The following is a 21,236-nucleotide window of genomic DNA, read 5'->3' on the forward strand; positions in this document are numbered from 1 at the left end:
GCAAACTCTGATTCCAGGGTTGTCTTCTCCCATGTTCCCCTCTCCATGTTCCACATCTGGATTCTTCATTCCCACTGCTCCCTGTCTCATGTGCCCTTTGGGTTGAGGCCTCTAGGAGCTTTATCAAGGTCAGAGTCTCTCGAGGCATCAGTAAAGCCTGGCCACTTCGATCACCGCAGTGCAGGGTAATCACGGGCTGGAGCCAGCCCTGATGACACCGTTCTGCCCTTGCTCCATTGGGCCACGGCCCCTGCATCTGTCTTGCCTGCCCAGTGCACTCGATTCTCCATTCAGCCTGTGGGCAGGGAGGGCTGGGATGACTGTTCCCACTTGACTGAGAGGGGGCTAGGGCTTAGTGGGGCAGAGTGGGGAGCAGAACTGTCTGTCTGTTCTGCTTCCCCAGATCTCTGAAGAGGAGTGTCCTCAGCCACAGGAAATGGCCTGAGCAAAGGTGGAGATGCACAGGCACAGACTTCAAGGAGTAGAAAGGGGATGTGAGGCTGGGACCAAATGGTGAGAAGTGGTAACTGCTGCCTCAGCTGCCACCGTTACATCCTTAGCCCTAAGCCATCCCACAGAGGGCGCAGCCAGGCAGCTCCAGGTCTAGGGGGAGTGCTCAGGGCAGCCCACCACCCAGCCTCGGACTGTTCCCCCCTCTCCCTTATTCTTTCCACTCCAGCCTCTCATTATCAGCCCCCTCAACTGAAAACAGACTTCTCCACGACCTGCGTGCTCACAGTCCCACCTTCTCCAGGTCTCTGCTCAGATGTTGCCGTCTCAGTACGGCCTCCCTGACCACACCCCCCACTTCAGTGCCCTCCCTGCTTCATCTTTCTCCTTAGCACCCATTATCAGCCAACATAACATTGCTTATTTATCTGGTTTGTGGTCTGTCTCCACTAAAATGGAAGCATTACAAAGACAGGAGATCTGATCTTTTGTTCACTGACGTATCCTCAGCACCCACAACTGAGAAAAGTAAGGGTTCAAGAAGTATATAATGAATTGTCAGGAGGGCCACCAGAGTAAGCCTCTGGCTTTACTGGTGGGTGGGGTTAGGGGATGGGTCATACCCTGAGCTGCAAACTCAGACTGAGTGCCTACCCCACCTTAGGCATAGGGAGGTCAAGGAACTTTCTTAAGATCACACAGCCCGGGAGTGCTACAGCCAGATACTGCTCTGAGTAGTCTCATTACTCTGTTTTGCTCACAGTAATTGGGACCAAGCAGAAAGCTCATTTTTGTTACGGAGCTGTATCTGCCTCTTCCATCCTGGCCAGGATGACCTGTTCAGAGGCTCTCTTCCACTGGTCAGTGGGCTCCTCATTTTAGGAGGAGCCCCATTTCATTAAGTACTACTTCCCCAGTACCCAGTTCAGGCATGGCTGTACCAGCTACATGTGAATGTCTGACCGAATTAATGAAGGTGCTCTATGGTTGCCAGTGGAGGCAGACACAGGTGTTAGTCTTGCCTCTGCCACTTTTTAGCTGTGTGACACTGGCGAATTAGTTTCTCAGATCCTCAGTTGCTGTGAAATGAAGACCGTGGTAATCTTTCACATTATCCTGTCTTCATGTATGTAAAGATTTTGGACTAGGAGCTGGCACATAGTGCTGAGTAAATGTTAGCTTTAAAAGTGTTAGGTGATTGATTTTAGAGAGAGAGAATGGGAGTGAGAAACATCAATTTGTTGTTCCACTTATTTATGCATTCATTATTTGCTTCTTGTATGTGCCCTAACTGGGAATTGAATGTGCCCCACAACCTTGGCATATTGGATGATGCCCTAACCAACTGAGCTACCCAACCAGGGCAAAAATGTTACACTTTTTAAAAGGGGAGCCCTGGCTCGTGTGGCTCAGTGGATTGAGCTCGGGCTGTGAACCCAAGGGTCACCAGTTCAATTCCCAGTCAGGGCACATGCCTGGGTTGTGGGCTAGATTCCGCAGTGGGGGCCATGTGAGAGGTAACCACACATTGATGTTTCTTTCCATCTCTTTCTCCCTCCCTTCCCTCTATCTAAATAAATAAATAAAACCTTTAAAAGGGGAGAACTGGCCATGGCGGCTCAGTTGGTTGGAACATCATCCCATAACTGAAAGGTTTCAGGTTCGATTCCTAGTCAGGGCACATGCCTAGTCTGTGGGTTCAATCCCTGGTCCAGGCATACCAAAATTAATCAATTGATGTTTCTCTTCTCTCCTTCTCTCTAAAAGCAATGAAAAGATGTCCTCGGATGAGAATTAAAAAAAAATAAGAGGGAACTGTGTATTTAAGTGAGCGTCACATCAGTGGAAGTGTGTGAATAGAGGTTGAAAACCCCTAGACATTTAATTTCACCCTCACAGATAGTATTACTATCCGTATTTTACAAATTAGAAAACTAAGCACAGAGAGGTTAAGACTCTAGCCCAAGGTCTAGGCAATAGTCAAGTTAGGGGACTGAAGCAGGAATAAGCCACCAGAAAGAGATCTGAATGAGCCAGACTCACAATGCTAGCCTTTTGGAGAGCCCACTGAAGAAGATAAGTCTGCTGAGGTTATAAACGTTCTGTGGGTCCCGAGGTCAGAGGCATCTAGGCACTGCCCGCCTCCTCCCCGCCCCTCATCGCCAGATTGTGCAATGTTGAAGCCTTCATGTAAATAAAGTACCTAGAAAGAGCCTGTGAGAGAGCAGCAGGGGCGTGGCCTTTGCCTCTGGGCAATGTTCTGATTCATTGTTAAAGACACTGTGACCCTGGAAACCCCCCCCCCGCACCCCACCCNCCCCCCCCCCCCCCCCCCCCCCCCCCCCCGCCATGCGTGGAAACCTGAGCCAAGGTTAGTAGTGCGCTGTGCAAAGGTTGGAGGGGAGGAGGATACGGGGGGAAAATGTGGAGTGAGGGATACGGGGAGGGACAGGCTGATTGGCTAGATGGAAAGAGGTCCAGCTGTCCATTCTCTGGAGGGGCATCAGGTCCTCTGCAGGTTTTTTATTGTTTTTTTTAAATATATTTTATTGATTATACCATTACAGTTGTTCTATCCCCCCCCTTCATTCCCCTCCACCTGCACACTCCCTCCCCCACCATTCTCCCCCCCCTTAGTTTATAACCACGTGTCTCAAGTTCTTTAGATTCTATATTTCCCCCACTATTCTTGCCCTCCCCCTATCTATTTTCTACCTACTGTCTATGCTATTTTCTGTACCTTCTCCCCCCTTCTCCTCCTCCCACCCCCCTATTGCTAACCCTCCATGTGTTCTTCATTTCTATGGTTCCACTCCTGATCTAGCTGTCCTCTTGGTTTGCTTTTGTTTTAGGTATGGTTGTTAATAACTGTGTGTTTGCTGTCCTTTCACTGTTAATATTTTCATCTTTTTCTTATATAAATCCCTTTAGCATTTCATATAATAAGGGCTTGGTGATGATGAACTCCTTGAACTTGACCTTATCTGAGAAGCACTTTATCTGTCCTTCCATTCTAAATGAAAGCTTTGCTGGATAAAGCAATCTTGGCTGTAGGTCTTTGGATTTCATGACTTGGAATACTTCTTTCCAGTCCCTTCTTGCCTGGAAGGTCTCTTTTCAGAAATCCGCTGACAGTCTGATGGGAAGTCCTTCATAGGTGACTGTCCCCTTATCTCTTGCTGCTTCTAGGATTCTCTCCTTCATTTTCATCTTGGCTAATGTAATTATGATGTGCCTTGGTGTGTTCCTCCTTGGGTCCAAGTTCTTTGGGACTCTCTGAGCTTCCTGGATTTCCTGGAAGTCTATTTCCTTTGCCAGACTGGGGAAGTTCTCCTTTATTATTTGTTCAAATAAGTTTTCCACTCGTGGCTGTTTCTTTCCCCCTTCTGGTACCCCTATAATCCGGATGTTGGAACATTTCAAGATGTCCTGGAGGTTCCTAAGCCTCTCTTTATTTTGTTGAATTCTCATTTCTTCATTCCTTTCTGGTTGGATGTTTTGTTCTTTCTTCTGGTCCATTCCATTGATTTGAATCTCAGTTTCCTTTCCATCACTATTGGTTTCCTGTGCATCTCCCTTCATTTCAATTAGTTTAGCCTTCATATGTTCCTCTAATTTGTGACTATAATCAACCAGTTCTGTGAGCATCCTGATAAACAGTGTCTTGAACTGTGCTTCTGAGAGGCTGGCAATCTCTTGGTCACTTAGAGTTATGGGCTCTGGGACTTTGAGTTCTTCTTGCACCATCTTTTGAGCTGTTCGTGCCTGTTCAGAGCCCTAGGTGTTCACCAGAGCAGGGCAACTCAGTTGCTGGGTTGTGACGCTGTATGTAGGGGTGGAGTCAAAGAGGAGCAATGGCGTCTCGTCTGGCACCTCCCACCTCCGCCGCCACAGGTGCCGCAGCTGCCACCGTCACTGGGGCCCGTGCATTTCGTCCCACTGCACTCGAATGTGCCACTGCCATCAGCCCTCCACCACTGGGTTCTCCCGCTGGGGCCTGCGTGGTCTGTCTCACTGTCCTCGAATGTGTGACCACGGTCAGTGTGTCCCACACCCTGACTGGGTCCGTGCTGCCTGCACGCCTAGGTCTGGGGATCTTTTCTGCCCAACCCTGCTCCGCTGCTGGCTCCGCCCCTCTTACCGTCCCAGTTGAATGGGTTCGTTGTTGTCGGACTTGTTGTCGTATAATTCAATTTTCTGTTCTTTGGCTGTGTCTTTGTTCTCCAAACCTTTGTTGTAGTCAAACTTGGTTGTGGGAGAAGGCACAGTGTTTCCACCTATTCCTCCATCTTGGCGGAAGTCAGGTTTTTTATTGTTATATCCACACCTAAAATGCATTTCAGAGAAGGATTCTACCAATTGGGTTGGGGAGGACGCAGGAGCAGTGAAGGGGACCAAGAGTAGAGCCCTCCACATTCCACCCCCAGAGAAATGAGTGGCGGTCTCTGTCTGGGGAGAGAGTGGGGAAGAACCGCCCAGGCTGGGCGGGATGGATTCACTCCCCTGGGAGCTTGGTACGAAGCCGGGAGAAGAGCCCCGACAGGATCTGAGACCCCCTGGCCACTGAGGGGTCAGAGGGTGTCCTTCCCCCCACCCAGACCATGCCCTGCTGCCTCCCCAGGTCTGATGGAGGAGCCAGGAACCTTTACCCTGGCTGACCCAGGGGAGGATGTGAAATTCCCCAGCTCTCAGGTGAGACTGGCAGCGAGGGCCTGATCCCCTGGGATGCTGTGAAGGCAATTCTCCAGGTGAGGAAAAGGTATGGGCAGCAACCTGGGAACTTGGTAAAGGGCTTGTGCCTTAGGGAATATGGATTCCCCTCACATTCATCCCCTCCCGGGGCTCTATTCCATGTGGGTTAGGAGAGCATCTTCAAGTCGCTCTTCTGTTGGAGCCCCTCCCCCAGCCCCCTCCGGGCATGGCATTGGAGCTCTCTTGGACAGGACTGCTGTGTGCCTAAGTCAGAGCACCAGCTTTTCTCTCTGGCTGAGCTCTGCCACAAACTTGCTGTGCGCCTTTAGATTGCCCATGACTTTGTCCTCGACTGAAAATACCTGCCTGCCTGCCCTTTTGCCTCACTCCCAGTATTTCCAAAGGGGCCTCGGTGACTTGGCAGTGGGATCCAGTGCCCCTCACTTCCACCTCCTGGTACGCAGACCTGGATTTGAATCCAGTTCAGCCGCTGAGACTTGCACGTTATGGAACCTCCGTGAGCCTTCCTTGCCTCATCTGAAACTGGCGTTAATTTTACCCATAGTGCAGGATAATTGGAGGGCAAGGGCACTCCAACTTTGGGGTGCACAGTGCCCTAGGAGACTTGTTTAAAGTGCACACTCCTACCTCACCTAGGTGGATCTGGGGAGGGAACTGGGAATATACACTTTATAAGCAGCCAGACCAAGTCTAATGCAGGATCCTCAGAATACACTTGGAGCAACGCTGCAGTAATGACTGGAAATCACATGTTAAATGCTTGGCAGAATTCCTGGTGCTTAATGTTTGTTGAGTGAATAAATGAACAGATGCCAAATGGATGAATAACCTTATCTCTTTGGTCTTTATCTGCCCAGGGGCAAGCAGGGGCTGGGGTCTGGGTGCACTGCCAGCCGGACACCTGGGCCTTGCCTCTTCGCCCCATTCTTCTCAGGCCCCACCATCGGATCGCAGGAGCTGCCCTGGCCCGGCTCACCTAATATGGAGGGGGGTGCTGAGAATGCCCCTTGTGAACACTTTGAGGCCAGTGTGCTTGCCCAGAGCTGCTGTCAAAACTGCCTCCACCCCGAGGAGGCCCACCGAGCAAGGCACCAGGTGGGCTGGCTTCCCTGAGTGGTTGGGGTGGTTTTCCGTCCAGAAGCTGGTCTCCCTCCTGGGCAGGGCCTCAGCTTCCCTACCTGTACAATGAAGTGGTGGCACCGTGTTAATGTTCCCAGATGCCAGTCATTCTCCTCCTGACCCTGTGATCTTTCTGCCATAGCCTCCTCTAATCTGTTGCGTACCTTATTCTTTAAATCAGCATCCTCTTTTTCACTTATACTAAAATAGAACTTTACATCACCACCACAAACAGAAAGCTAGAATCATAGCTTTTATACAGAAGGTTAAAAAGAAAGAAAGAAAAAGACCAAAAAATAGGAGTCATTGAATTCTAACCAGATAGCATTATTGGCTGAAGGCTCTGAGCCTGAGTCCCGCCGTCTTTCTGTGAAAAGGGAGCTTCACAGGTGTCAGAGAGGCATTAGAGATACCCCAGCACCCACTCGAAACTTTCCCCTTGAAGGCGCTGAAGGAGTGAGGCATTCTGTCACTTTGGGATTGCTGTGATCTTAGGCCAAGTCTCTGTGCACGTAAACCCGGAGCTCCCGGCACACACGCTATGAGAAGCATGGGACCTGTGACTCTCCATGGCCCCTTGATCCACTCCGGCTCTGTCATTCCCAGCGGTCCTGAGGCTCCTCTTAAGCCTGGCAGTCAGCACTGTGTAGGTGGTCAGGCTCCAAGAGGTGACTAGTATAAGGGAGTCACTGTTCAGCTTCGGAACCATGCAGGCCAGAGCTGCAGAGCTAGGTTTGCCGCTTCCCTGCTGTGTGACCTTGGGTCATTTACCCTGTCTGACTTCACTCTCCTAATGGGAAAATTGGGCAACAAGGCTTCTCATTCAGGGCATCTGGCATTGCTTAGCCAAAGTCACATGTGGCTAATTCAATACTTGTCAGTTTCCTCTCCCTCCTTCCCAATCAGGAAAACAACCCTGAGAGATTCCTTTCTATCTGTCTTGATAGCTGTGGTAACAGCTCGCCTACCCCCAAGTTCAGGGAACAGATGCCTGAGAGTTCAGTGAGTCCGTCTCCAACGAAAATGACCTTCTCCCGGTGGGTGGGGAGATGGCAAGTGAGGACCAGACGGAGTTTGGATTCAGACAGGTTTGAATTCTAGTCTCAGTCCTACCACTGCCTGGCTGAGACCTTGGGCCAGCTCACCTGTGCACACGTGTTGAATAGGTGCTTAACATGTGCCAGGCATCACACTAAGTGTTGGCAAAACAGTGACAAGTAACGCAGACACATCCCTGGTCCCTGGGGCTCATAGTCTAGCAAGAGAAGTGCAGACTAAGAAATTCATCCTACAAATAATTATGGTTATGGTAATGGTTGTAAGGAGTAGCAAGGGGCACGAAGGTAAGTGATAGGTTTCTCCAAGGAAACGACATTTCAGCTGCTTGGTAAAGACTGGGGGCATTGGCCAGTGAAGCTGGGGGAAGAGGAAAGGAGGGAACTGTAGGTGCAAAGGTCCTGAGACAGAAAACAAGAGGCACATTGGAGGGTGGACAGAGGTCAGCGAGTGGGAGGGGCGTGGGAATTCTAGGACAAAGATGGAGAACGGGTCGGGGCTGGTCTCACCAGGCCTTGCAGGGCCTTATACATGTGCTGACTGGATTTTTTTCCAAGAGGCAAGGGAGCCACTGAAGATTTTCAGTGGGAGTGATGTGGTCAGATTTGCATTTTCCAAAGTTACTTTGACTGCAGGGCAGAGAATGGAGTACAGGGAGTGAGAGTAAATCAAGGTGACCAGTGAGGAAAAGGCGCCATTAATTACTCATGCTGGAGATAATGGAGACGTTGACGCGTGGAGAAATGGACGTATTTCAGAACCGATGGAACAGGAGAATCTAAAGTATTTGGTACCTGAGGAACATGGAGGAGGTAGAACGTGGCTGACTCCTGAGTGTTTTCCTGAGGCAGGTACTTGGGGTTGGAAACGCACCCGGAATTGTCTGGGGTGGCAAGTGAGAGGCGCGTGGGCCACCCTGGTCGTGAGGGAAGTCATGGAATTACCCAGCTGAGGAGCCAGATCTCAGTGGGACGTAAAGGCTCCTAAGTCACCAGGATCTGACGCTGGTGCAAATCCTCCTTGTGGATGTGCAGTTTCAAACCTGGAGTCACAGCCTCTGCGTGTCAAAGAAGCGCACCCCCGACTGGACAGGATCATGCAGTCCCCAGCTGGGTCCCTGGTCACACCTGGGCTCCCCCTCTTCCCTAGGGGCCTGAGAAAGGTACCTCCCGGGAAACCGGTTCTGACATCCTCACCTGCTTTGGAACAAGCAGAAGTGGCCCAGGTGGCCCCTGGGAGCTTGCCCCAGCTCCCCTGGGATCCTGGCTCCGGATATGCCTCTGTTCTACCCTCAGCTGAGGCTTCCATGGGCTGGGGGGCGGTCATCCCTGGCAATCACACAGCCTTGACCAGGTCACGGCCAGGTTCTGGGTGGAGGGTGGGAGCTTAGGAGATGAGAGGGTCGTGACAGATGCCAGGCACTGCACATCCCTTTTTATGTATTTATTCTTTTAAAAAATTATGTTTAATCCTTGCCTGAGAATATGTTTATTGGTTTTTAGAGAGAGAGAGACAGACAGAAAGGAATATCAATGTGAGAAAGAAACATCAGTCAGTTGCCTCCTGCATAAGTCCCGACCGGAGATCGAACCCTCAACCTAGGTGTGTGCTCTGACAGAGGAGCAAACCTGCAAACTTTTGGCGTATGAGACAGTGCACCAACGAACTGAGCCACCCGGCCAGGGCTAATATTAAATACTCTTATTCTTAAGAGTATTTAACACTAGTATAATTCTATTTAATCTTTTTACAGTATCTATTATATTTAAGGTGTACAGGCCAGGTACTGTCCTAAACCCTTTACAAGTATTAACTCATTTAATTCTCATAACACCCTTAGGAGGCAGGTCCTCTTATCATCCCAGTTTTGTAAATGAGAAAACTAGGCTCAGAGTGGGGAAGCTTCAGGCTGAGGTCACCCAGCTGGGAAGTGGAGGCGCCAGGATTGGGCCTGATGTCTGTCTGAGGCCAGAGCCCGTGCTGACCCGCCAGACAGGAAATCAGAGCCAGGGACTGGCTCCTGGTCCTGCTCGTGGGGATGGTGGGTAATGATGAGGGCTGGGGGTGAGAGCCAAATAGAGGTGCCCTGACTGGCTGGGGCGCTTGGTGGGCCCAGCTGGGCTGAGACCCCTTGGCAATGCCCAGAGCGCTGCTCCCTCCTCATTCATGCAGTGAGGTCCCCAGGGCGGCCAAGGCGCCAGGCCAGGCTGTGGATCTGACACCTCCCGCTGTGGAGCGCTGATCAAAATCTTGCTCCAGGCCAGGGGGCGAAACTGAATCCAGACAGGCTCCTCTGGCTTCAGTGGCACGGCAGACACCCCGGCCCCACTCCTTGGCTCTGCCTAGGTCCTGCTAGTGGCCACCTTCTTGGAACCCAGGGAGTCTGTGCCCACCCCGGGACTGTGGAGTCTGTGGCCAGGCTGTGGCCTCAACCCTGAGCCCTGGGCTCCAGGGTCCCCCGGGAGTCCAGGCCCCGGCCCCCACCCTGCCGGCTCTCAGGTGAGCTGTGGAGATCGGGTTCCTGTGGTTTCATGTCCTGCATTGTTCTTGGCTGGGCCCCGGCTTATGAAACAGTAATGAGGGGCCCCTGCTCCTGCAGCCGGCCCCTCTAAGGTTTCTGCTGCCTCGGCCGCTGCCGCCACGGCCCAGAATCGGGGCCTGGGAGGGCGGCATCGTGGGGGCCTGAGCAGAGCCCCCCGGGGACGAGGGTGCTGACAGCCGCCAACCGCCAGCTCCGGAACCCGCTGCCCAGGTAACCCGAGAGGAGGCGGGGTGCAGGGTGCTGTGGCCGTTGTCTCCCACCACCAGGGGAGGGCCCTGCCACCCTAGGAGGTGGGGAGGTGTGGGGGGGCCTTCCCAGAGGTGAGCAGCCGTTCCCCCTGGGTGAGCCCAGCAGCAGCCTTCCCAGGTGTGGCCTTGCCAAGGGTGGAGGGAGAGAGAGATGAGCAGTCAGCTCTGGGCCTCTGCCTCCACCCCTGGGGCCTTGACCCTCCAGCCCAGGAGCCCTCCGCCCCTCCTTAAGTGGGCAATCTCTTCTTTCCTCCAGACCTTCTCTTCCCACCTCCTCCTCCCTCAGATTACCTTTTCCTCCCTCTCTCCCCAGGCTGACTCAATCCTTCCTCCGCACTCTCCTTCCACATCCTTGTCTTCTAGCTGCAGAAAACCCTTTGGACCTTTTAGTGCACTTCATATCCTCAAGCACACACACCTACATAGGTGACAACACACACATAAATGGACTTACATGCACTGGTGCAAACATATGCTCTAGTGTACCCGCCCCCAACTTGCATACACATGCACACAGTTGCACACACAGGCCTTTATATACACACACATCTGTGCACATGTATGCACCCACATACCCTGTACCTCGGCCAGCCCTCAGCTTGGGTCCCCAGGGGCGCTTCCAGCCTGATGGACAGCTCTCCTTGAGACTTCAAAGATCCCAGAGGAGATGCCTGGAGACTCTCCCACACCCCCTAGTGGGGGGAGGGGCATGCAGGGGGAGGGACCCCCCACGTGGGCACTGAGGTGCCTCCTCTCTCCGACTCCATCCCAGGGGCCCCAGAGCCCTCCAAGTGCGGAGGCGCCCTACTGCGACCTGCCCCGGCGCCTGCCTGCCTCTGCGGACCCGCACAGTGCTTCAGCCTCTGGGTGCCAGTCTGTGGTGGGCCCGGGCCTTGGGCCAGGGTCTGAGAGGTGGGTAGAGCTCCAGGGCCTGGGAGGGGCTCCCCGGGGCAGCCCTTCCCCGCCCCCACACCCTTCGCAATGGTGATGGCTGCTGGTGAGGGTCACAGGGTCAGCCTACACAGCTGGGCACAGTGGGCATGTTCCTCGGCCCTACCTCAGCTTTGGTCACAGAGCACCCACGCACCCATCCTGCCTTGGGCATGGCTCTCGGCCCACTCACATTTCCTCGTTCCCTTGGCATAGCTTTAAAAAATGAAGCAGGATTAATATCCACGTACCTGACTGTGCAGGCTGTGGGATTCCCTCCACCTATGGCTGGGCTGATCGGAAGTGGCGCTTTGGGAGGGCGTGTCTGAGGGTCTGGAAACCGGGGCCAGCTTCAGCTTCATCCCTGTTGGGCGGTGGGACCTTGGGCAAGTTAGTGTCAGAAAGCCAGGGTAAGCACAGTGGGGGGCCCCTCCTGCAGGGTCTGTGAAAGCCTGCAGTCCGAGCTCCGTTGTGCTTTTGAGCAAGGGAGGGAGGCATGTGCAGTCTGTCCCAAACTCATCTGATGACAGACCTCTTTTGCAAGGGTCAGCGCCCATTTCCATCTTGCAAGCCAATCTGTGGGTCACTCTTTGGGGCCACAGCCAGCTCCAAGTCTTCCTGGGCCTGTGGCTGCCCTGACTGGCTTCTCCAAAGCAGGGCTGTCTCTGCAGCCCCCTCCCTTGGTGTCCAGACTGGTGCCCCTGTCACTGCCCCCAGAGTTCTCCTACCTCTCAGAGCCCCCTGTTAGCCCAGCATAATTATGGCTCTGTCTTACTGAGCTTGGGTCTCCGCTTCTGCTCCAGTGACAGAGGTCTGGGGTGGGGGCCACAGCTCTGGTTCGTAGTACAGCTCTGCTTTTTCCTAGCTCTGTGACCTCGGCTAGTCTCTTCCCCTCTCTGAGCCTCAGTTTCCTCTTCTGTAAAATGGGAATCATCACACTCACTCCAAAGGGAGGCTGTTGTAGCTTAACCAAGCAGCCTATGGAAAGAGCCCAGCACAGAGAGGCCTCAGTGTCAGCTCCCTCTTCTCCTGTAACGTGAGGGGGTGTGTACCTGGGTGGGGGTCTTACTCCTTGATCCCCGTGACTTTTGGGGAAAAAGTCATGGTTCTGTCTCCTCTCTCAGGGGCCTATCGGCAGGGCTTCCTGCAGAGGGCCCCGCAGTCACCCCCAGGAGCAGGAGCCGGGACCCCGAGGCAGTGCCCTATCTGGAGGGCGTGGCCTCCTCCCTGTGTGGCAGCTCCGACGAGGGTCCTGACTCTGGTACCAGCTCCGGCCCTGACTCCAACACCCCTGATGATACCAGCAACTCGTCCTCTGCGGTGAGCTGGGGGCAGGGGCTGAGGGCAAGAGCAGATCACCCCTCTGTGCCAGCCCCACACTTCCAGAGGAGGGCTGAGCCGCTCACACCAAGGAACTGGGCCAAGACTTCATGGGCACCCAGACCACCCACCTGGGAGGGGGAGGAGTCTCTGCAGGGCTCGCCCAGGAGGGCTGGGGGTCTGCCTATGAACAGATGGAGGAAGGAGTTTCGGTGGATGGAGAGCTCCATGTGAATTACCAACTGGCTCATGCTGCCAGAAACTCTCAGGTCACAGTCACAGAGGGTCAGGATGTGGGTGTGTTGTCCAGAGCAAGGATGAGATCGGTCCTGAGCCCTGTCTTGGTCACATACCACTGAGTGCCAGGAGCAGCCGGGGCAGAGGACAGAGGGAAGGGAATAGGCAGGGCGGAGGTGGCTTGTCGGGGGCCGCTGGCCAAGGTTGGGGGCCATTTAGCTGAGAAGAGGAGACTCAGGGGAGCGTCCTGGGCACTCACCGCTCAAAGGGCTGTCACAGGGTGGGAGAGGCAGACTCCCCATGAGACCTCCAGGGAGCCATGAGGGGGAAATGACCAGGCATGGGCTCAGGAAGGCTCACCAGCCCCCTTTATGGGTGTGTTCTGGGGCAAGAAAACTGAGACTCAGAGAAGGGAAGCAACTTAGTTGAAGCTGTACAGCTGGGAAATAGAAGGGCAAGGTTTTGAACCTACTTCTCTCCAGATCGTGAGAGTGTCTCTGGGGTACCGCGGCACTACTACCGGGACCCTCCTACCACCCTGTGTTCAACTGCCCCGGGTTCAAGTCCCCTCCCATGTAAACCATTTCCCAGCTGCGTGATCTTGAGCAAGTTCTTAGGTCTGCAGACCGCCTACCTCATGGGGTTGACCAAAGATTAGCTGGGCTCCTTGCAAGAGCCCAGCACGGTGCTGGGCCTACAACAGCTGCTCTTGCAGTGTCAGGTCCTTTCTCTTCTACCCATCTCACACTGGGAGTGCCAGCCCTGGGTCTCTCTTCTTGGTCACCAAGCACAATTTCTCCTGTCCTTTCCTGGCAGGACTGGAACATCTTCAAAAGGCAGAAGGAGGCCCCCAGCTGGGACGAGTTCACCGTGATGATCCCTCGGAAGTTGCAGGAGGGGTCAAGAGCTGACAGTGCCCAACGGGCCTCGTCTATCCTCACCCGGTCACCTGTGGGAGGAGAGACTGAGAGCCAGAGAAAGGAGGGTGAGTCCTTCTGCCAGACGAGGTTGGTCCCTGTGACTGTGGAAGTGATGATGGCCAGGGGCCCCGGGCCCAGATAGTCCTCTCACTGGCCATCTGGGCCCTTGGGCATGTCTTACTCTGGTGGCTCAAATCTTAATAATAGTAACAGTCCCATATAATTACGGAGCAGCCATAATATTCCATGCAACCTGCTTAAAATATCCTCTCACATAGTTGATGCGTTAGGATCTTCAGGTTGCAACCGACAAACCAGCTGAGTAAAAAGCCTAGTGGGTGATGACTTCAGGCATAGTTGGATCCAGGTGCAAGCACTATCCGAAATCTGGCCTCTGCTGTGCTTTCATCTATGGTGGCTTCATTCTCAGCGAGACCCTCCCCCATGGTAGCATGATGAATGGTAGTGGTGCCAGGCTGTATCCTACTTGCTTATCCACCTCCACAGGCAGAAGGTACAGTCTTCCCTACAGAGGTAGCCAAAGCCCTAGGGAGGGTTCTCCCTGTGGCCCATCATGGGTCATGAGCCCAGCCTGGTGGGATAGGGCCAGACCCCTGTACAAACCTCATGGCTGGGGGTGGGAAGAGGAGATGCCCAAAGGAAATCAGGGTCACGTTGCTCCCAAAGAAAGAGGAAAAGCTGCTGATCAGGCCAAGCCCACAGATGTGTGTGAAGCTGGCCAGTGTCTTGCTGGTATGTGAACCCTGTATGCTGGGTCCCAAAGCTGGGTCCCTCCCATCGGGGTGGCACTGTGTTGCTTGCAGATGCATGTCTTCAGCATCGTCAGGATTTGGGGGTGTGGGCCAGGGTATCTAGGTCCTAGCCCCCGCAGGCCGTCCTAGCTCCTATGGCTCCGGTAGCACCCAGTCATCGAACATGCCAGTGCTAATTATGCATAACATCTGGTACCAGATGCTTGGGTGTTCAGAAGGACTTAGGCGCAGTCACTGTCCAAGACAGTTCATCATTTAGTGAAGCAAACAGACAGGAGATGACAAACAGTGGCCTGGGACAGAGGAAGAACTGAAGCATATGCCCCCTTTGGTGGGGCGGGGTGTGGGTGCAGGGCACACAGAGCTTCTTTCCATCCAGGGAGGGACTCAGGGGCACGCCTCCCGGACACGTGCTGTAGCTGAGGGGACAGCTGGGGCAAAGGCTCCGAGGTGTGAGCAGGGAGTAATCTGGGGTGCAGAGCATGAGTGCAGATGGGGGCGTAAGTTGGGTTAGACCACACTGGGCCGAGGAGTTTGGGCTGGCTTCTCTGAGCAGTAGGGACCCATGGGAGGCTTTGGAGGAAGAGAGTGATGTGAGTGAATGTGTGCCTGAGGAAGTTCACCAGGGCAAAGGCATGAAGGATGAATTGGAACAGGGTGAGGCTGAGGGGTGAGAAACCAGTAAAGGGACTGTCGCAGCCACTGTAGGGATAACTGACTCAGGCACAAATCAGAAGCTGATTCTAAATTCCTGGGTGAAAGGTTGTCGGGGAGCAGAATATTCACACGACCTCAAGGTATCACCCCCAGATTACACAGCCACTATGGAGGAAAAGCCACTCTTAGGATGGAAGATCTGGCAGATCTGCCTTAACCAAGTGGCCACTTGGCGTCCCAGCGGGGGACAAATGGGAAGTCCTGTCCAAGATTTTGGTTAAAAATGCACTTCCTGCGTCTAATCCCAGCAAAACATCAGACAAACCCAAATTGAAGGATGTTGCGCGAAATAACTGACGGCACACTTTCTAAAAAAAATAATTGATTGATTTGAGAGAGAGCCAGAGAGAAACATCGATTTGTTGTTCCACTTATTTATGCGTGCATTAGCTGGTTCTTGTGTGCACCCTGACCAGGGATTGAACCCACAACCTGGGTATCGGTAGAACTCTCTAACCAACTGAGCTTCCCGGCCAGGGCCTGAGAGGACTCACTCTGTGAAAGGCCCGGGGAGCTGTTCTTGAATTAGACAGGCCGCAGAGACAGGGAAGCAAATTGCCGTGTAGGGCTCTGGGCTGGATCGAGTGCAGGAAAACTTGTAGCTGTGGAAGATGTTACTGGGGCGGTCAGGGAAATTTGACCGTGAAGAGCATGTCAGATACCAGTTTTGCATCTGCGCTGTATTTCCTGAGTGTGACACTGGAAGGAGATTGTCCTTGCTCTTAGCAGACGCGTTAGGAGATGTTAGGGGTAAAGTGTCAACACCGACTCTTGCACGGTTCCACACGATGGACAGATGAGAGGTAAACAGAGAGAGACGGAGATGACAGGTAGGTAGGTGGATGGATGGATAAAGTATATGAGACGCTGTCGACAGCTGGTAACTCTGGGTGGAGAATCGCTGTGTGGGAGAGGCACCCACTGTCACCATAACCCTCTGTAGCCCACTCCCTTCTGTGCAGGTGAGAGATGGGGAAACCTGAATTAGGGGGGCGGTTGTGGGGTAGCAGCCGACAGAGAAGGAGAGAGACGTAGGAGGTGGACTTGATGGACTGGGGACAGCAGAATGCACGATCCCAGCTCCTGGCCTGGGTGTCTGTCAGTGGCAATGCCTTTTGCTGACAGTGCAGCACTGGCGACTGGGTGCAAGCGGTGCGGCCAAGGTGGATTTAGAGCCCCAGGGCAGTTAGTCAGGGCGCTCAGCAAAGGGTCAGAGCCTTCTTCACTCGCCACTCCTTCTAACTCTCCTCTGCTGATGCCTCCTCTTCTCCTTGACCTTCACACATGGATGCCCCGGCACCTAACCCCGGTTTCCCTTCTGTTCTCTCCCCTGACAACTCAGCCACTTGGCTTTCAATACTGTCTGGAAAAATCAACATCTCCTGAGTTCACACCTCTGGCCTTGACTTCTGCCCTGAACTCTATCTAGTTCATCCTACAACTGACCTCTTCACTGGCATATATGGTAGCGCCTCATACTCAACACAGCTTTTTTATTTCACTCATTCGATAAGCATTTATTAAGCACCTATGGTGTTCCAGGCCCTGTCCTAGTGCTGGAGAACCAGAGTGAAGAAGACAGGCAGGACCCACCCTAGGGAGCTGGCATTCCAGCGGTGGGAGCTGCCAGAAAACAAACGGAAAGCCAGATCAGAGAGCCAAAACTGATTTTCCGAGAGTTAAGACAGGAGCCCTGGCCAGGTGGCTCAGTTGGTTGGAGCATCATCCCACACACCAAAAGGTTGCGGTTTGATCCCTGGTCAAGGCACACACCTAAGTTTCGGGTTCAGTCCCTGGTCAGGGCGCTATGGGAGACAACCAATCAATGTTTCTCTCTCACGTCACTGTTTCTTTCCCGGCTCACCTTCCTCTCTCTCTCAAAAAGTCAATAAAAACATATCCTTGAGTGAGGATTTAAAAAAAACAGGAAACTGTGAGAGTGGGCAGGTGGACCAGGAGGGCCTCTCTGGGTGGGGGCGGGGGTGACATTGCAGCCGAGCTCTGAGTTCGGAAGCAGAAGCAGCAGCCAGTGCAGAGGCAGCTGTGGTTGTGGGGCACGTGAAGCCGGGAGGAGAGGGAGGAGGAGGTTGGTGTGGAGGCCGCCAGCACCCTGACCCTGCAGCCCCGTTTCTCTGGGAGTCTGTTCTATGCCACCGCCAGTCTGATGGCTCCAGCCCCAAATTCCAATTCCTTCCTTTCCTCACCCTTTGTATCCAATTATACCAGCAGCTCCAGTCAGTGTGTCTTCAAAACACACCTCCAGCCCATCATCGTCTTGCCATCTCTGCCATTACTCCCTGGCCAAGCCCCTGCTACCCCTGGCTGGTACTGTTGTCAGAGTCCCCCGCAGCTCTCCTGTTTCAGCCTGACCCCCTTCAGTCCTGCCCCTGCCCTACTTCAGCCCCCACAGCAGCTGGGGCCATCTTTTAACACATTAATCAGATCTTGCCACCTCACTGCTCCATCCCACTGCCCTGCCCCTCAGGCCCTAGGGAGACCCATGTGGTGAGACGTGAGAAGTGATACCACATGGGGACGAGAGGCCTCCCTGGTGCGAATGGCATGACAGGCGGGTGAGGTTTGTACTAAAGACTTGCCCTCTTGCTCTTAAACACCTGGGCGGTGGGGTGGGTGGAGCCTCACTTTGTGACCTGCTTGATTAAAGGCAGTCACCAGTGTCCACCTGGTGGCATGGTCCCAAATTGCAGGCAGAGGGTCAAGGTCCAGGAGGAAGTAGCCAAATCCTAGATGCTAGAAATGCCTCAACATCCCTCTTGGGGCACCTCCCAGTTAGCAAAGCACACTCTCCCCTTACCTTGAACTTGCCTCTTCTGTTCTTAGATACTGGTGGTGGGAGCCGAAGTGCTGGACAGCACTGGGCGAAGCTCCGGGGAGAAAGTGGGCACTTCTTGGAGAGGCACCGGTCAGCGCTATCCCAGGCTTCCTCTGCGACACCCCAAAGCGGACTGCGAAATACCACCCCCCGAGCTTCCTCGCTGCATCGTGCTGCCCAAAGGGATGCTGTCCAGACTGCTTCCACACAGCCTGACACCCCCCAAGCTTCCTCCCCCTCCCAGACAGCCCAACAGGACAGCGCTAGAACCTCGTCCACCCAACAGGATCCTGGAGGCAGGACCTCTTCCACACAGCGGAACTCCCCCAGAGCATCCTCTCCCTCAAGAGTCACCCAACGGGACAACCCCAGAACCTCGTCCACACAGCGAATCAATCCTCGAGTTTCCTCTTCCCCCAGAGCCACCCAACAGGACCCCTCCAGAACCTCTTCTACACAACAGGACAACCCCAGAGCCTCCTCTCCCAACAGGACCACCCAGCAGGAGAACTCCAGAACATCCTGTGCCCAACGGGACAACCCCAGAGGCTCCTCTCCCAACAGGACCACCCAGCGGGAGAACTCCAGAACATCCTGTGCCCAACGGAACAACCCTAGAACCTCCTCTCCCAACAGGACCACCCAGCGGGAGAACTCCAGAACATCCTGTGCCCAACGGGACAACCCCAGAGGCTCCTCTCCCAACCGAACCACCCAGCGGGAGAACTCCAGAACATCCTGTGCCCAACGGGACAACCCCAGAGGCTCCTCTCCCAACCGAACCACCCAGCGGGAGAACTCCAGAACATCATGTGCCCAACGGAACAACCCCAGAACCTCTTCTACCCAACGGGACAACCCACAGTCTTCTTCCTTTCGGCGGGACAACCCCGGAAGCTCCTCCCCTCAGTGTTGCACCCCACAGAACAATCCTGGACCATCACCTTCCCATCGCTCCAGTCAACGGAACAATCCCAGGAATTCTTCTCCCCATCGTACTAACAAAGACATTCCCTGGGCCTCCTTTCCCCTCCGGCCCACCCAGAGTGATGGCCCTCGAACCTCTTCCCCATCTCGCTCCAAGCAAAGTGAGGTTCCCTGGGCATCCATTGCCCTTCGGCCAACCCAAGGTGACAGGCCTCAGACCTCATCTCCCTCTAGACCAGCTCAGCGAGACTCACCCCAGTCCTCCTCCGGCCCTGCCCAGCACAGTTCACCAACCCGGGCCACTTCCTCTTCCCACAACCCGGGCCACCACGGTGCCTCCCGGACCTCCTCACCACTGCACCTCACCACCCGTGTGGCATCCCAGACCTCTTTTGAGTCCTCCCAGCCTCCGTGTGCTGTGTGCATCGGGCACCGGGATGCCCCCCGAGCCTCTTCGCCTCCTCGCTTTTTGCAACATGACCCATTCCCCTTCTTCCCAGACCCCCGTGCTTCTGAAGGCGAATCAACCCACCACGAACCTCCTTACATCCCCCCAGCAGTGTGCATTGGACACCGGGATGCCCCTCGGGCCTCCTCACCCCCTCGCCACACCCAGTTTGACCCCTTCCCCTTCCTCCCAGACACATTAGGTGCTGAGAACCAGTCCCCCCAGCATGACCCTCCTCAGTTCCCCCCACCTGTGTGCATTGGGTACCGAGATGCACCCCGGGCCTCCTCCCCACCGCGCCAGGCCCCTGAGCCCTCCCTCTTGTTCCAGGATTTCCCCCGGGCCAGCACCGAGAGCCTCGTCCCCTCCACAGACTCTCTGCATGAGCCCCCCCACTTCCCTACCCCTGTATGCATTGGACACCGAGATGCACCCTCCTTCTCCTCCCCACCACGCCAGGCCCCCGAGCCCTCCCTCTTCTTTCAGGATCCCCCTGGGACTAGTATGGAGAGCCTGGCCCCCTCCACCGACTCTCTGCATGGCTCCCCAATGCTGCCCCCCCAGGTTTGCATCGGGCACCGGGACGCACCTCGAGCCTCCTCCCCACCCCGCCACCCGCCCAGTGACTTAGTGCTCCTGGCACCCTCACCTCCGCCAGGCAGCTCAGGGGGCTCCCGGGGCTCAGCACCCCCTGGGGAGACCAGGCACAACTTGGAGAGGGATGAGTACACCGTGCTGGCTGACCTGCCTCCACCCAGGAGGCTGGCGCAGAGGGAGCCAGGGCCCCAGTGCAGCAACGGGGGCCGAACCCGCAGCCCTGGCCGCGCAGAGGTGGAGCGCCTATTCGGGCAAGAGCGCAGGTGAGCCCAGGGTGTGGTCAGCCAGGTGGGCTGGGGAGGAGGCTCGGCAGCAGGACAGGTGGAAGGTTCGAAGGCTTAGGCTACCAGATGGCAAGCGTTCAGACCCCCATCCTGCCACTGACTGGCTGTGTGACCTTGGGCAAGTCACTTCATCTCTCTCTCCCTGTGTTCTGATTCTTTCGACGATGAAGTGATATTGTGCATAGCCCCGTGGGGAAGAGCTAAGACCAGGGTCTGACAGGTAGAGGTCAAATCCTGGGTCACAGCCACTCCTCTCCTTTGTGACCTGGTAAAGAGATTTAACCTACCTGAGCCTCAGTGTCCTCATAGGTACAATTAGAACATTAGGACAATAGTTAAAACCAGATTAAACTCTCAAACCCTTCACTTGGTCCAAGTCACAGGTTTGTTTTGTACATTTCGCTCCTCATGTGAGGGAGAAGAAAGTTCCTGTGATTTTTTCTGCCTTAACAAAGACACCACGGGCACACATGCCCTTCAGAAAACAGGGGTGTCGAATTAAAGCGTGTGGCTAGAGCCGTTGCTTTCGTCAGGGCAACTCAGAATCTCAGACTTTCTGGGGGCAAAAGGTTACTTTCCTGGGACACAGCGACAACACGGCCTGGAGTGCAGGCATCCGCGAGTCTCCCTGGGCAGTGGCGCCGTTGGCTCGGGCGGTTTAGGGCTCAGCAGAGCATCTGCCCTCCCACAGCCGGGGGGGCGGGAGACTATCCCGCCCCCGCCCCCCGTCTGGCTGAGATTTCATTCTCCAGCAGTTCCAGCCTCAGGAGTTTTCAGTATCAGGCCTGGAATTCCATTAGTTAGGGTCCAGAGAATAACAAAAATGTAGGTATGGGAGTCTCAGAACTTTCAGTGCGTAATGAGCTGTAGTGGATTTACCAAGACTAGGTCGTGCAGCCATGCCCACAACCTAATTTTACGACACTCTCTCACCCTAAAAAATGAGTAATATTTTGCATCCAGAATCCCTCTCTCTGTTGTCCCTTGGGCAACATTTCCTCTTAGATTAGATCTGTATGAGAAACCTTTTCTGTTATTCTTCACATTTCCTTTCCAGCAAATTTAATCCATTTACCACCCAGGTGACAAGGTTTATGGGCTCCACTATTAATATAATTTTTT

At 54.4% G+C, this 21,236-nt stretch overlaps 1 protein-coding gene across 2 annotated transcripts in view; it reads left to right on the forward strand.

Moving 5' to 3' along the window:
- The first annotated feature begins 5,184 nt into the window (after window positions 1-5,184).
- TRIOBP (TRIO and F-actin binding protein) overlaps window positions 5,185-21,236 on the forward strand; it is a 52,631-nt gene continuing 36,579 nt past the window's right edge. Inside the window, exons 1-7 of one of the 2 annotated variants that reach the window (XM_037067863.1) lie at window positions 5,185-5,198; window positions 6,021-6,258; window positions 7,189-7,284; window positions 10,901-11,040; window positions 12,183-12,378; window positions 13,432-13,600; window positions 17,867-20,093. In XM_037067863.1, the coding sequence (XP_036923758.1) occupies window positions 6,145-6,258; window positions 7,189-7,284; window positions 10,901-11,040; window positions 12,183-12,378; window positions 13,432-13,600; window positions 17,867-20,093 (2,942 nt within the window). In that variant the 5' untranslated portion in view covers window positions 5,185-5,198; window positions 6,021-6,144. Of the gene's footprint in view, window positions 5,199-6,020; window positions 6,259-7,188; window positions 7,285-10,900; window positions 11,041-12,182; window positions 12,379-13,431; window positions 13,601-17,866; window positions 20,094-21,236 lie in introns of those variants that run through there. The other variant, XM_037067864.1, reaches the window with a different exon arrangement.

The sequence above is a fragment of the Sturnira hondurensis genome, unplaced genomic scaffold (assembly GCF_014824575.4).
Source record: "Sturnira hondurensis isolate 20B ecotype Veracruz unplaced genomic scaffold, ASM1482457v3 Scaffold0017436, whole genome shotgun sequence".
NCBI classification, from domain to species: Eukaryota; Metazoa; Chordata; class Mammalia; order Chiroptera; family Phyllostomidae; genus Sturnira; species Sturnira hondurensis.